The following is a 16,791-nucleotide window of genomic DNA, read 5'->3' on the forward strand; positions in this document are numbered from 1 at the left end:
AAGTGAAACTGCCGTTTACTCCCGGAGAGGTCGACGAATAAGGCCCCCTCGACGACTCAATCTGTAAAGGGGATTATCGGCATTCTCGCTGCTCATGCTCCTATATGCCCATTATATCATATATCGATGCTCATTTCCATGCTCCTACAACTCGAAATAATCACTGCTTGGCATGTATGCTTCTGTAGATCTATTAGTCCGCGTTGCTTGAAATGTATACTCCTATAGTGCTAAAGCAATCATGGTGTGTAAGATGGGCCCCTAGTTACATTTTAAAGGTGGGGAGAATGTGGTAAATTGTCGTGAATTGAGGGACATGACGCGGGATCACATGTTGTGCGTCTCGCGTATAAGGGGAGGTCTCTGCGGCACGAGTGATTGTCCCCGGGGCATTGCTATTGACATCGGCTGTTCACTTGATGCTCGTTAACTGAAGGTGCTCATTGACTGGTGAGAATGGAAATTATATCGAACTCCGTGCTTACGCGGATTGTCTGCAATGATTAACTGCACATGTATACGTTACTGCTTATGTACTCCTAGCTGAACCTGTATTCCCCGGTGTGCCCACAGAAGCGGCTCCAATCAAATGGAATAAAGCCTAAACTCTGAAGGTTCATCTCTCGCTCTCATTTCAATATATATATATATATATATATATATATATATATATATATATATATATTTATATATATATATATAATATTTATATATATATGTTGTCTTGCAGAACTTATTGTGGTGGGTTTTAGCTGTAATTGTCTGGAAAAACTTGTGTTCTTCCAGGCCCACAGTGATCAACAGTTCGAAGAGCCTTGGCTACGGGAACTTGGAGAAAGTGGGTTTATAGACGACATGAGCCAGCTCTCGTGAGTCACATTCAGTTTGCTTTCTTTTGTTTGTTATTTACTGTAAGTGATGGTACCCAAGGTAACTTTACTTTTATTTTGAATGTTGCGTGTATACAACTACTAATTTTAGTCAATCACATTTTCTTTGGCAAGTATTACCATTTAAGCAGTAAATTTTAAGCGCTGCTGTACTTTGTGTATACAATACAGATCATTGCAATGAAAGGAAAGAGTTTGTCTTTTTGCAGAGATGTTCGTGAAGAGATTGTTCTTATGAATTTGCGGAGAAGATACGAGCAAGGAATTATCTACGTAAAGTCTGATGACATTCTTTTGATCAAGCATTTCCTCCAGAGCATTACTCCTTTGAATATATTACAATTTCATTATAGGTTTTCTTTCACTGTGCTTCTTTCTCAAAGAAACATGCGTTTATTTTGTGTTTGCATCAGACGAATGCAGGAGATGTGCTGGTGTCTATCAATCCATACACTCCACTCACATTGTATGACTCTGATATTATACAGAGATACAACTGCGGGCAACGTTTTGAACAATTGCCTCCGTATGTATTTCCAACACACCACAACCGTATTAGCTTGTAGACGAGTAGATTCAGGAAAGTAGACCTTGATGGAGAAATATGAAAGGATAAGGGAGGAGGTTATGTTTACATTGCTATCTCCCAAAGTGCTTCACAATTTGTTTTGGCAAACTTTTCAATGATGTTATTGACATACATTTTTAGAGGTTTATTTTTCATCAAAAACAAAAGGAAATACTTCGTAGTACTTTACTTTAAATTATTGATATCAGATTATTGATTTACTCCTCAAGTAGATTATTTATCAGGTCTCCAATTTTTTTGTCCTTATAGTTTCCAGAAAGAAAACCTTCTTCTCATTTAGAAATAAAAGCAAATCTTCCAAAACACATTTTCTTCAGTATAATGTGTTCGCTTATAATATAACCTCAAATCCCATGCCTTCTTGTTTGGATCCTTGAATACATCTTTCAAGTAGGCATTTCATCATATTTGTGAACTTGATCAAATAATTTCATGCAACAGTGTAATTACTGCCTCACACAGCACTGTATTTTTTATGCGCAGACAATAATTAATGGCTTGTTGAGTTGAATATGTTGTTGTTATTCTTCCACAGGCACAATGATTCCTACAATGATGGGGTCAGCTGGGGAAAGCTTGGGCCAAGTCTTCCCGAACCGGCTGGCCCAGCCTGATGTTCAACTAAGTGTGTTAAAGCAGGAATTTGCAATTTTTTCATGGTGGCGACGATAGCTCGTCCACTTCTCGCAAAGGCCACTGTGGGATAATTGACGTCCACCCACTAATGCTGGCAGGCAGGACACTCACTATAACATCCATCCGAGGGATGGCACACACATTGGTGTCTTGCCCTGCCTGCAAAGCACCAGGATGAGAGTTTATAGCTGGGCTGAGATTCAATCCCAGGCTCGACAGTTAAAGCCCAGAGTGTGTGAGTGTGTTCCTCTGTGCCATACTGGCAGCCCTTTGAGTTGAAATTTTTGTTTTCTTTCCAGTTATTTAAGGCTCTTGGAGAAGCATTTACACATTAACACAAAAAAAGGATGTTAAGGTATAACATCTATCTACTGGTAACATATCCTGTCTTGCCTGTTCATGGTTGAGCTGTCGGCGACTAAACCGGCAACCAACCCAAGTCGGCATCCTCTGCCTCATGGAGGAGGGTACCTAGACATCCAGTAGGACTAAAAACAAAACTTCCTGGCTTAGGATGGCTCCCGTGATGAGAAAACTGACCATATAGGTTGTTTTAGGCAGTAGGTTATGGATTACAACCACCCAAGGTGGTACTATCTATTTTGACACAACTTTCTTTGACTATCTATTAAATTCCTGCCATGAGGCCATGATATCCTCTCACCCTCGAGCTGAAATCCTCTATTTAGGAGACTTCCATGTATACCACAGGTCATGGTTGAAATCTTCCCACATAGATTGTGGGATAGAAGGTGGGGTTAAATCTCTTACATTTTCCATTCTTAATTATTTGGGTCAGATTATCAACCACAACACCCATATTCCAGATAGTCATGGCCACTCTCCCAAAACTCTGGATCTTCAGTCCATTACCTTATCGCCAAACAATTTAATCCCCTGATATTTCCTCTGACCACACTCTTGGAGATGTGTAAGCCACACTCTTATGTAAGCATTGGCTTACATAAATCCTATTTTGACATTCCTTGACATGATTACTGCTGATATTCTTTGGTGATGCCTCTGTCTTCTTCGAATGTATGGCTGAAGTTGTTGCAGGAATGGAGGCTTGTATCCCTTTCTCTTTTATGACTGTCTCTCCCAATTCCTGGTTCAACCATTCCTACTCTGTTCCATTTGTGCAAGGAACATGGTATCTTGGATCTGGAAAAGGTCTTCTTCCTCTTACATTCAGCCTTCATCTCCACTCAAAATTTTTGTAAATATATTATTTGTGAGGCGAAGGATTCCCTTATCCAAAGGAAGTGTGACAATCAACCTCTCCTCTTCTTTCACTAATAGGTCTTTCTGGTCTTTAGCCAGAAGTATCTCCAACAACTACTGCCGCTCTACCTTTCCTTTGCTTTTCCGTTCCGATGATACTATAGCTGTCTCGCCTACTTTCCCATCTCCTTTGAAGGTGCTACAGTTTTACCATTCAATACAGACAACATACTTGGTATTACTGTAACATCAAATCTATCTTAGAAACCTCACATTACACAAAGAGGCCTGAAAGTCACTTTACCCCTCCCCAGTGGAGCATTCATTCTTACACTCTTTTAATATACAAGTTTTATTGTGCAGTACTTGCAATAATTAATCAGTCATTGTATCTGTATGTGCTCCACCATTCTCCTTGCACCTCTGAATTCATCACCATGTCCTCTTCGACATCTTGTGTAGCATTTGTGGAGTCACCTCCTCTGCAAAAGAGGCCACGACTTCAGCGAGCAATTCTTAAATCGTTCTCCACCAGTTTGTCAACACTTTTTCTCTGATGATGTTCCACAAAGCACCCCACAACTTTGTCCTCGATGAAGCCCCACAAAGAGATATTGTGAATATAGCAGGGGTAAAGCAACTTTCAGGCCATCCTGTACAAATAGCTAAGTCTGCCTCGAAGAAACTGGGAGTCTTGTACAGATGTTGAAGATTCTTCTCAGCTGAACAGTTGCTTCGATTATATAAAGGATTTATTTGTCCTTGTATGGAGTATTGCTCTGACATCTGGGGAGGTTGCAGCTCTACATACTTACTTGACAGAGTCGAGTCTAGAGCAATGTGACCAATCAACTCTCCAAATTCGACCTCAAAACTCAACTCGGAGAGCCGTAACGTTGGCTCTGTTTCTGCCCCCGAGAAATGGCTGCTTGTTTACCTTCGCCATTAGCAAGACCACACAATACTCGGCAAGCCACCAAGTCACCTGATTGTTGTGTGGATGTTGGCAACTCAACGGTGGGGTGTTACGACGTTTGTTTCTTTACCTTCATCACTAATCTCTGGAATTATTTACCTTCTCATGTCTTTCTTAACAGGTATAACCTTCCCCTTTTCAAAAGGTAGGTTTTCCAGTTCCACAAAAACTCTTTGATTATTTTTGCTTCTCTTCCACTTCTCTATTTCTCCAATTAATTATTTTTTGTTTTATTTAAGGCCAGGCGTTGATGAGGACTGTACAGTCCATGACTGGAGCCTTTAATGTCAAAAATAGGCATCAATTCCTTTACACATGAATTATAAATAGAATTACAAGGAATTTTAACCCATCGACCAGATAGTTCTCATCATTGTTAGGTTCCCCACATTGTGAGCAAGGGAACACCAACAGGGTTATAGTCAATTGGTTATTGAGTTGAATATTCCTGTTGTGCATTATTATAGAAGCTAACGAGTGACGAGCAAGTGTGTGGCCTAACAAATGGAAAAAAGAGTAAGGATGATTACAAAGCAGAAGCTCTTCAGGCTTTATGCTTGCCTGCAGTTGGTCCAGTCCCCTCTCCTGATCTATTGTGGACCACAGACTTTATGGTGTGTGGCAGAAACATACGGTTGGTCAGGATCCATGCAGCAATATCCTGTACGGCATATTGTTCCTGGTTTCACAACAATGAAGGAGTGTAATATTTGATATGAGGATTATCAGTTAATGATTGCAATTGTAAAACTGCCATGTTGAAAAATCCACCTGAATTTGGTTGTATTAAAAATGCCCCCCCCTGCCCCCAAAAAACCCAACACATTTTCATTGATTGAGTTTGGCAATTAGCAGTAGTAGGTGATGAAATATTTCCTTGGATCTTCATTCCTGAATGGTTGGCAGGGGTTTGAAATGTTGGGCGTAGGGGTATGAGGCATTCTTCCCAGGAGAATCTTAAAATTTTCATAGCATTTCCTGCGGCTGAGCTTATTCCACTCACAAGATGCCTTTGTGTTGCTGGTTCTTTTTTTGCCTTTTTGCAACTTTATTTTTGAAGCTTTTAATTTCAGCACTAACACAACGTTAAACTGTCACATTGGAGTTTTGCATGCAGGGCATGCCTGGTGTTCACTTCATGGTTAGGGTGGTGAGCTTGGGATCCCAGGATCCTGAGTTCAAATCCCGCTCGGCTGTTGAATTAATACCAGGTGGGCTCGACTCTGCCTGTCATTTTTCCGAGGTCGGCAAAATGAGTGCCAGCTTCCTAGTATCCCGTGTCGGAGTGGCGACCCGTCCAGGATTGTTCCCAATACAAAGGAGACTGCTGAAGCAGCACCAACGCTCTGCACAGAGTATGGTCCCAATGGATGGATGGATGCAGGGTGATACAATAATGTGTGTGCCCTCCCTAGGATGCACATTAAATCGTCTGCTAATGTCAATGCACATTAAAGATCCGATGGTGTCCTTCACAAAGAATAGGTGAATTATGTATCACTAGCATCCTGCACTCTAAGTCATGTATTGCATCTGCTCTGAATCTGGGAGGTCGGCAGTTCGAACCCTGGCCGAGTCATACAAAATAGCTTAAAATTGTGCATGCTACTTCGCTTGCTTGATGCTCAGCCTTTAAAGGATATGGCATGGACAAACAAAGCTGGGAAGGCAATGGCAAACCTCTCAGTATAACCCTTGTCAAGAATCTGGTTTGGCAGCACCAATGCTTTGTAAAGAGTCTGGTACATCAAAAATGCGTGTATCCTGCGTATGAGTGATGACCCATCTAGGTTTGAAACCCTTGTCAAAGAAATTGTTTCAGTCGAACCTTCGCTCTGTAAAGAGCATGGTAAGTGAATGAATGGCTTACACAACGCTATGATCAATTCATGTGCCAGCAACCAATTAATTTCCCACTGAATGACCTTCCTCTGAGTATCATCTATTAAACTTTATTTTGAAGTCTATCTAGTCCAACTTTGCTGCAGTTTTTCAAGCATAATTGACTCAGAAAAAGGTCTAACAATCAACTCCTCTACATTACATAATGCTTCAATAATGTTGAAAGTTATTCTGGATATTCAAAAAGATAATTGTTTGACGAGAAGAAAAAGACAATTGAAGTGTCAAAACAAATGACTAAATACAAAGAATTAAAACTTTTATAACTACCTGTATTTCTGAATCTGTTGTATGATCACACACAAGAGACTATAACCTGAATGTATAACATAAAATAATGTCTTTTATACAGCCCAGTGGTCCACCGTCAAACCCTCTTCTGGTGAAACTCCTCGAATCCAGAATCATTGCTCACCTCCACTCATTCGTTCCTCTTTTTGTCCCCACCTATGGAATCGACTTCCACAATGTCTTCAATCTCATTCTTCCTTCAAGATTGTCAAGATGGCTGTTCACCACCATCTCAGATCATCCCCCATCCAAAACCATGATCTTTTCTACCCCGTCAACCTCCCTTTCCCCACCCTCAAGCTCAGGTCTCCTTCCAAATTTCCAGTTTTTCCTTCCTGAGAGTTTGCTTCTGGATCCATCATGTCCACCCTGTGTGTCCCCCCCCCCCATGACCCCTTATTCTTCCCCACATCCATTATTTGTCCAAGTCTCCCTCGATTTTGTCCTTTAACCCTGCTGTTGGTGTTTCCCCCTTTCCTTTTGTTCTGTTGTATCCTGATCTGTTCAGTGTTCTGTGTCTTCCACGAGCCTTCCCTCTTTGTATAGCAACAACAACAAAAATAAGTAAATGCTGAAATAATGTGGTTGGAGATTGTTGCATGCTTCATATGGATAGAAACCATTTTTTTGAATTTACAGAAAGGATTTCCTTGCTTTCCCCCCATATAAATAAAAAAAAGAAAGAAAAATTCAAGTCAATCCGCTGGAAGAATGCATCTTCAATGTTAAAATCATTTTTTTTTAATACTTTGCATTGAACTTGACACATTATTTCAGAAACACATAATACAGGACATCAAACATTTTTGACGTTGAAAACTTCACGTCATTTAAAAAAAATTTTATTGTTAATTTTATTGTTGAAATGCAAGTTTTTCTCAGAAGCTGTTTGTGCCTAATATTGTACCTAATTGTTTCCAACAGCCAACTGTGTCTATGCCTTTGCAGGCACATTTTTGCTGTTGCAAATGCAGTTATAAACTGCACGGCTAAAGCAGCAAAAAGGCAGTGCATTCTGACGAGGTGCGTGAACAGAAAGTAGCATTGGAGTCATGATTTGCATTGAAATAGCACACATAATGCTTTTTGGCTTTTTGTACTTTGTACTACATTCACTGTTTTCTGGTTCCCGAATAGTGGACAAAGTGGGTCTGGAAAGACTGAAGTTACAAAATTATTCCTGAGCTTCTTGTGCGAGACCAAGCGGTTGCATACACCTGAGAAGGTGAGAGAACAATATTTGCACATATGCATTTATCTTTTTACTTTTTACTTCACCCGTCACACCAGGAGCTTTTGCAACTCCTGAAGACCGCCAAGCTTTCAAATTCACACTGCATTGATTTAACTGTTCTTTACCTTTCACAAAACCCCAAGGATCGCTCCAATCCGAGGCCAAACTTGGCTGTGTAATGCGTTGGAGGAAAAAAAAAGTGGGAAAACGTCTCTTGGAGTTAAAATGGAGTTTATTAAAAGCAAGACGGGGATAAGACGAGATGCTTTCAATAAAATTGATGAACCAAGCGGTTGATAGACATGAGTCGGGATGAGGGGGCGCACAAACTTGTGTACAAGGAGAGAAATAACACACTATGGCACCGGAAGTAATACTGGAACTCGCACAATAATGGGGGAGGAGCGAGGGCTTGACCAAGGCATGAGCTGGTTTTGGGTCTGGTATGTCTTGTGCAGGCTGGTGCGGCACAGGGGTGGTGTGGCATGGGGGTGGCAGTCTGGTGATGAGGAGAGATATCATGGTTGAGAGGAATGCTGCCTCTCAAAAGGTCTGGCTCTAATTCCCATTTGCAGCTCTGCAATGGTCCTTGCAAACTTTGGGATCATTTTCATGCAGGGCGAGTCCCTATGAATGGCTGCCTCCGGTTGTGGGCATGCCATCTTCCGTGCCATCCCACCACAAGGGGCGGCCACAATAAAAAGTCATGCTGCCATCTCCAGGGCTCGGCGGCCGACCCCACCACCACAGCTTGTGATGAACTGGCCAAACAGTCCGTGTTGATTCCTCCTAAAACACAATGTACTTTCCAGTATGCCTTTATGCCCAAGTCCTCACTCGGCCTTCCTCAAAAACCGGAGGTTTCCACAACAAACGTACGCTATACTGTCTTAAATTTAACACTCACTGCCTCCTCAGTGCATGTTTTACAACACGACTTTGACATTTTCCCAGTTACAAGGGTAATCTAACCTACGCGGACATATGGAACATAATATTCTTAATACGACCCAGCTATGGATACCATCATTCTTCGCCATTATTCATCCCCCCCTTCCCCCCTTTTTGACATAACACTGACCTGACCATATCCTTGTTGAAGTAGACATCTCTCTGGCCATTATTAGAGAACCACCTCAGTGCCGACGAGTTTGGCATTTCACTCAGGCCTACTGGCAGGACTTCAAGCAGCCATCAAACTTCTTGACTGGTCTCCCATTTCTACTCTCTGCAACATCAACTTATCCTGGGAATTCTTTCAAAGAAACTTGCTCTCCCTCATGCACAGATTTATCCCCTCTCGTCTTCAGTTGTCCTTCCCTTCCTCTCACCCATGGTTCACTGAAGCTTGTGGTGAGACAGTTGTCCTGAAAAACTTGCCTTCACCTCATGGAAGGCAAATCCCACTGAAGGCAATCTCAGTTCCTTCCACAAAGCTCGGAACAAGTGTGTGTCCACCCTCAGGAGAACCAGGAAAAAACATCTTTCTCATCTCAAGTGTGAACTCTCAAACCTGTCTCCCTCCTCAAAATCCTGGTGGCATCTGGTTATCTCTTTCTGGTGCATGTTTCCCCTCTATCCCCTTCCTTACCTCAAATGGCCGCACAGCTGACACTGCACGTGAAAAGGCTGAATGCCTAAACTCCGTGTTTGCTTCCAAATCATGTGTCTCAAACCCAACACTTTCTGTACCCACCTCACCCAGTTGCACTCAGCTGTTCCTGGATTCTGTGTCCTTTTCTCCTGACAAGGTGGAGAGTTTGCTATCAAACCTCGACTCAGATTTTGCAACCGGTCCAGATGGCATCAGCCCACATCTCCTAAAAACTGGTGCTCTGCTCTTGCTCACTCTCTCTGTTCTAGTCACCCTCATTTGCTCAAGATCATCTGCCATCTGCTTGGAAATCAGCAAACATTACCACTCTGCATAAAAAGGTGCAAAAACAGATCCCTGCAACTACAGACCAATCAGCCTGCTTATCTTCTTGTGTGATTCAGCACGGTCATGGAATCCATCATCGCTTCAGACATGAAATCCTTCCTCTTCTCCAATGGCCTGATTTCCGATCATCAATTTGGTTTCAGACCAGGTCACTCTATGCTGGATATACTGCTTCTGCTTTCCCAACAATGGATGGAGGTCCTCAATGCCGGACATGAAATCAGAGCCGTATCCCTAGACATATCACATGCTTTTGACATGGCCTGGCACCCTGCCCTGCTCACCAAACTCTCTTCCTATGGTATCCAAGGCCATCTCCACTCATGTCTCGTGGACTTTCTCTCCTGTCGCAGCCAACATGTGTCCTTAAATGGAGTTCTTTCATCCCCTATTCCTGTCCAAGCTGAATTTCCTCAAGGTGGTGTTCTGGGCCCTGTTCTTTTTCTGGTTTTCATCAATGATCTCTCCAACTCTCTGGAAAATCCTCTATCTCTCTGCTGACGACTGTGGCGTATTGGCATAGAGCGTTGTGGGGGCGTGGAGGAGTTGTGATAGTAGTCACGTGTCTGCAATGCATATAGCTGTTCTCGCCCGCTAGGGACTTGTAGCACCAGTTAGCAGCATGTGGTATCATTAGCAGTGTCTTGTAGATCGTGTGCCTGTAGGGTGCATCGAGTGCGTACTAAAGCGGAGTTACGGGCATCCTACGCCTACCCTCTCGCTCGAGGCAATAAAGCGGAGTTGTGTTTCCCTGCAGTTCGTGTCTGCTTGTTCGCACCTCTGCCACGACACTACAGTTTGGTGACGAGGCTGTTTCGGAACGACGCATGCAGAGTGCCTGTTTTCCTCGGCATTGACTTTGAGTCGTTACCGGGACAATTGGATTGTCGGGCGCACGGAGTGCCGGGAAAATCATCGCAGCTCGCGCGGTACGAGTTCGATCACCTGGCGAGGAGCCCAGGGAAGCGCTTCGCGAGTTTCGCCGCACGGGTGAGGCATCTCGCCGGCGCCTGCAAATTCACGTTGAGTGAACGGCAGGCCAGGCTCGAAGACCGTTTTATTTCTGGTTTGCAAGAGTCAGAAATGGTTTCTGCAATGCCACGGCTAAAGGACGAGGACATTACATTCGACTCAGAAACAGCGTCGGCCGTTGCACAGACTCTGAGGGATGTCCGGGCCTGCGATGGCCAGAGCATGACAGGTGATCCGGAGGTCCGCGCGGTGTACCAAGCGCCCACGGCCGCACGCACAGTCTTCGGTGTGGGTCGTGACCAAACGTTGCAACGCAGCCGGTCGGAGGGCGATCTGAACACTCAGGGACATCTATGGTGTGTGTGCCAAGTGTCATTGGCCACCATAACCATCATGGATGGCGATGTACGAAGCGACCCCAGCGACACGGGGTGAGACCTAGAGCCGGTACGATGTTTTGTGCATGACGTATGCTTTTACGTCCCGGGTCGAGTCCTGCAGCCTGGGCAAGGTTTTGTGGATGGAACGCCGATCATGTTTCGGGTTGATACCGGAGCAGCGGTGTCGATCATAAGCGAGCGCTCCGCTCGTGCACTCCCCGGTCTATGCCTTTTCAGGTCTACCCTCGCATTGCACATGTATACCGGTGAAGCGCTACCAGCGGTTGGCAGGGCACACGTCTTGGTCGCTCATCAAGGTCAGCGGGTCGAGTTCTCGCTGTTCGTGGTGCGAGGGAGGGGAAGGCCCCACCCCCCGCCCTTTTGGGTCGGAGCTGGTTGACCTGCATTCAACTAGATGGGACGGCGCCAGTCATTCACCTTGGACGTCTCGTCCTGAGCTGATTAGAGAGTCGGTGGGAGGAGGTGCCTTTTTCGGAGTTCGTACCTCCAGGTGCGCCTGTGTCTCCTTTGGGGCCCGTACCTCCGTTTGGGCCTGGGCCTCCCTCGAGACCCGAGAGCGAGGTCCTGGTGGCAGGGGCCGCGGCGATACAACATGGGTTTCCGTTCATTGCTTCCTAGGGACTTGTAGCACCAGTTAGCAGCATGTGGTATCATTAGAGTGTCTTGTAGGTCGTGTGCCTGTCGGGTGCATCGAGTGCGTACGAAAGCGGAGTTACGGGCATCCTACGCCTACCCTCTCGCTCGAGGCAATAAAGCGGAGTTGTGTTACCCTCCGGCTCGTGTCTGCCTGTTCGCACCTCTGCCACGACACTACAATGACCCCACCTTCTGCCATATAGGAAAGAATGTTTGAGAACATAGTTCTAATCGTGAGTGAAAATAAATCTGTTTGTATCAATGTTCATGGGCTAAGGTGATACTTGGTTTTGTGTCTGGCTTCCTTGCTTGCCCAGTGCTCCGCTCTGTGGACTTCAAGAACAAAGGATGGACCAGACGATTTGAAGTGCAGGCAAGAGAGGCGGGTCAGAGAGCAGAGCTCTTCTTTTTTTTTTAATCATCTCCAGCGGGGGCAGCGCTTGAGAGCAGAAAAGGCGAGGTGATGGGTGTTTCCCCACGCCCTCATTGGCGCATGGACTCGGACCACTGTGTTGGCCCTACCCCGGCAAGGATTTCACACCGGAAAAATGATATCATTTGCACTGTACTTTGCCATGCGAAGGAGCTCCAAGACTTAACATAAAGCGGGGCATTTGGTCATGCGGCTCCGCCCTGAATGCCCCTCTTCATCCCTGCTGGTCCCAAAAGGTGGTGGTGGTCGAGCAATGGTAGTGGTGGTGTAGTTTAGCTGTTGTAGTGCAGTGAGTTAGTGATGGAGGCGGTTGTAGTCGAGATTGTGGCGTCAATTGTGAGTGTCGGCGAGCTTGGGTTGTGGTCGGATGATGTGAGGATTTTTACGAAGGTGTGGTGGTTGTAGAAATGTTGTAGCATTGGGGTCTGACTTCGGCGAAGGTCTGAGGTGATGTGTCGTTGGAGAATGACACGAGGTTTGAATGGGGTTTTGGTGGCATATGCTAATGTTCTGGTGTTATGGCCTGCATGCTTTTATGAAGGGAGGCTCCTGTATGAAGTAAAAAATAAAATAGATGAAAGAATACGGAATGGGAATAAAGACCTAACTGAAAGCCCTCACAACGCATTTGTCCCATAAACCACTAGACATGACGGAAGGGCTATCTAAAACGAATACTGGTGACCTAACTGTCTCGGATGCACTGTATGTTGTGTGCCGTAGCCAAGGGGCAGCGTGGTCTTTTCAGAACCGCTCTGGGTCATGATCTCTTGAGCTGGGGGGGGGGGGCAATATTCACTCTCAACAATCGCACATGGTTTGTTTGGAAAATAGTTGAAAATGGACGAAAACGTATAATCGAGTGGACAAGACACGAATAACACTATAAAACGACATTACAAACCATTTTAAAGCTAGAAAACGCTCCAACATTCTTTCTACATTGAAAGACAGATTATCCACAAGGCTGTACCCCCTCGCTTAAAACAATGTACTTTTGTTATTATTACGTATCCAGCCTGTGGCTGCTGGTTGCATCATTTGTCGAAGCTTTGCCGACCTCAGAAGGATGACATGCTGAGTCAACCCACCTGGTGTTATTTAATGGTTTGAAAGGGGCCCCTAAGATCTTAAGCCAGCCACCTTAACCATGAAGCCAACACCAGGCCGACTGTGGAGCCTATTGTCATTGACTGATTGTGGAATTTGCCCATTACTACTTGTTTATGATCCAACAAAGAATGGTTTGATCATTTTGGTTTTCAGGTTCAAAAACAGGACAGTACTGTGCTGTATTTGTACTTGAATTAATTTTTTTCCCCACTGAATACCCCTGTATTTGGTGCATTGCTAAAAATGATCATTTTGCGCAATCTGAGTGATGTTGATTTGAGTAGTACTGTCATAGTCCCAAATGTCATAAAGTTTGTTTAACCTGTAGTGTAACTGGATTTTACTGTTCATGGCTTTAATATAAAATTGAATGGATGTAATCGTTTAATTTAGGTAGGACATATCATTTGGCAATACTCCATTATGTGATGTTGTCTCTTCATTGATGTCTACATCCTGCAATATTATTTTGTGTTGCTTTGCAGATAGTACAGACAACGCCATTGCTGGAGTCGTTTGGAAACGCCAAGACGGTTTGCAACGACAACTCCAGCCGATTTGGAAAGTGTCTTAAACTCATCATTGAAAAGTTAGTTTTTAATTTGACATTGTAAAAATTGTTTTGCACTGATTTGATTTGATATTTAACTGCAAATGTATAATCATGAACGTGAGTAATTTGAAATCATAAATGATGTAATAATCTATTTTTCGTTGTTTGTCGTATAGTAATTTTTGCTTCACACCAAACTTCTGTAACCAGTGCAGTTTGACCTGGAAAGCATCTGAAAATGTCAAGCCCATCTTCACCTGCTTTGTAGTCAGACTTCTTGTTCTTCTTCCATATGCTAAACATGACCTATGCAAAACATGAAATGGTTAAAATAAAACACAAAAAATTAACGATTTTAGATGACCTTGACCTTTTGTCCTTAAAAGCAATAGACCTCAGTGACCCAATATTCAAACCCTGTTCAAACTTCAAGTCAACCAGATGGAAATTGATGATTTTGTGGCCTTGACCTTTCACCTTTTGACCTCAAATTAATTGGCTTCTAGTGTTTTACTTGTGAACCAACTTGGTGATCCAATGTTGAAACCCTGTTCAAATTTCAAGTCAATCGGATGAAAATTGATGATTTTATGCGAGCTTGACCTTTTGATCGAAAAAATAATCTGCTTCGAGTTTTTGATTGGTGAAATAAATTCAGTGACTCAATATCTAAATTCTTGAACTTTCAGGTTAATTGGATGAAAATTCACGATTTTATGTGATGCTGGCCTTTGACCTTTTGCCCAAATTATTAATTTATCTTCTCCATATTCTCAAAATAAAGCTTTGTTGAAAAATTAATGACAAAAGCTCAAATGGTTAAAAATAAAATTGCAACACACACACACACACACACACAACACACACACACACACACACACACACACACACACACACACACACACACACACACACACACACACACACACACACACACACACACACACACACACACACACACACACACACACACACACACACACGTGATTGCAAAATCCTGTCCCCCACTGCGCAGTGGACGGTCTGACTAGAGAGTTCATAGAACACGATACCCCGTGCGGTGTTCGAGTATATACTTCAATTTTAATAAAATAATGATTTTAAAGATAGTTTAAAAAATCTGGAAGTTTAGCGCCACTGAAGCACTCTTATACATCTCCCTTGTACACTGTAATAAGACAACGTTGGGTCACCCCTTAAGAGATGGAGGCTTTATTGATCACCATAGAACGTAGTGTCAGTCAGTATTGTACGGATCCGTATTGGCGGCCTCTTCTTCACCCTGATACTGCACCCTCTCACATGCCAAACCCACTTCCCAGGGGCTGTGCTTGACATCTATTATATACACCACCCTATAGAACACACCCAAGTACTGCAAAACTGGAGGTTCCTGGAAGTATTATGAAGGTGACTTGTGTTCTACAGTGTTCTAATATATAATGAATTTAAAATAAATGTTTAAAGAGGTTTAAAGGCATATAAAATAATTAATTCTGGGTTTTACTGCCATTTTACCAAGTGTCTATTACATCACCCTATCTAACGCGTCACATTAGTTATTTGTGCTTGTTGTTTGTGTCCTTTATAACATCCTTAAAAACAGTAAGTTTCCTGTTTGGAATGATTTTCAATTTTGTTTAACTACTGGGCAGAAAGACAGAGTAAAAATATTATCTCACTCCTTTCTGTGCATGTGAGATCGGGACGGATTCAGAGCCAAAGTGCCGTACTGTAAAATGGCAAACTTGTCTTCCTGTTCAAAATATAACATTCAATTTAAATAAGTTGTTCCTTGATCATAAACTGATCAGATGGACAGATGGACAGACGAACGGACATGAACCAATTGCTTCACTCCGCTTTTCGCTTCGAGTGCTTGACGTAATAATCATTTTACACTCCATTATATCCCAACAGCGGAAGCATTTCCCATGCTCACACCACATGTTACCTGCTGGAGCGATCCAGACTTGTATTTCAGGTATGTTGTTCAACTTTTTTTATGATCTAATGCTTGTGGAGAAGTATATACATGCATCATATGCAAGTTAAGGATATTTGAGCATCATTGTCTCTCTACCTCACATTAAGTGGACAGTGGTCATATCAACAGTCTTGACTATGTGAACTCTGGATCATGAGCAGTACTCAGATTGGAATACTTATACAATTTTCACCTTTAAAATCACTTGCACCACTTATTTAACTTTTTTTCTACAAGAGTGAGGCTCATGGAAGAGCAAGTTTAAATTGACAATGGGGTGTCAATGGTAGCAAAAATTGGGCACAACCAGCAAGGGAATAAATGAACATCAAAGGAAGAGAGGGAAGTGGAGGAAACACTGAAACCAGCAAGTAAGAGGTTAGTTTTGGAAGGGTGAATGGGGGTAATAAAGATTGTGGGTCAGGATGGGGGTTGACACAAGGTGGAGGTGCGCTCCCTACTTGAATCTGCAAAGAAGAGTGGGAAATAGTGGCCTCTAGAAGGTTGTTCCACAGATTGGAGAAATGAGGAACAAAGAGGTCGGCAGTCAGCCTAGATTTTGGAAGTTTAACCAGATGGGGGTCACTGGAAGAATGTGCATCCTAGAATTGCTTGAGAGGCCCAGAGCATTATGAGAGCAGAGGGAGCTATGACAGAGAAGAGCTTGTAGAAAACGGAGAGACTGCCTACCAGGAATTGCTCTTGAGCAACAGCCACTCACCACTGTTGCTATGTCACCATTATGACCAGGAAAATGTTCCACCAGCTGTATATCCGCTCTGATTACTCCTCACAATACGCCTCCGCCGGCCTTATATTTTTCCACCATTTTCACTCGCTTCTCCTCCTCTGCTTAGATCCAAAATCTGGTTCTTCAATGGTGGACTGAAAACTTTGTGATTACATTCCATGTCACATATTGGGCCACCTTAAAATGCCTCTATCGAGTACCGAGAAGATTTGTTGTGGTTTCTGCTTGTCCAGGATCGACCTGCTTCTTCCCGACATCTTT

At 43.4% G+C, this 16,791-nt stretch overlaps 1 protein-coding gene across 1 annotated transcript in view; it reads left to right on the forward strand.

The window, feature by feature from the left end:
• Positions 1-778: 778 nt before the first annotated feature.
• LOC147031310 (unconventional myosin-XV-like) overlaps positions 779-16,791 on the forward strand; it is an 89,429-nt gene continuing 73,416 nt past the window's right edge. Inside the window, exons 1-7 of the mRNA XM_085861538.1 lie at positions 779-869; positions 1,100-1,163; positions 1,304-1,416; positions 7,457-7,531; positions 7,646-7,733; positions 13,725-13,828; positions 15,713-15,776. Of these exons, the coding sequence (XP_085717664.1) occupies positions 856-869; positions 1,100-1,163; positions 1,304-1,416; positions 7,457-7,531; positions 7,646-7,733; positions 13,725-13,828; positions 15,713-15,776 (522 nt within the window). The 5' untranslated portion in view covers positions 779-855. The remainder of the gene's footprint in view (positions 870-1,099; positions 1,164-1,303; positions 1,417-7,456; positions 7,532-7,645; positions 7,734-13,724; positions 13,829-15,712; positions 15,777-16,791) is intronic.

Source organism: Eptatretus burgeri, chromosome 2 (genome assembly GCF_056783735.1).
Source record: "Eptatretus burgeri isolate ZD-2024b chromosome 2, Ebu_testis_v1, whole genome shotgun sequence".
Lineage (NCBI taxonomy): Eukaryota > Metazoa > Chordata > Myxini > Myxiniformes > Myxinidae > Eptatretus > Eptatretus burgeri.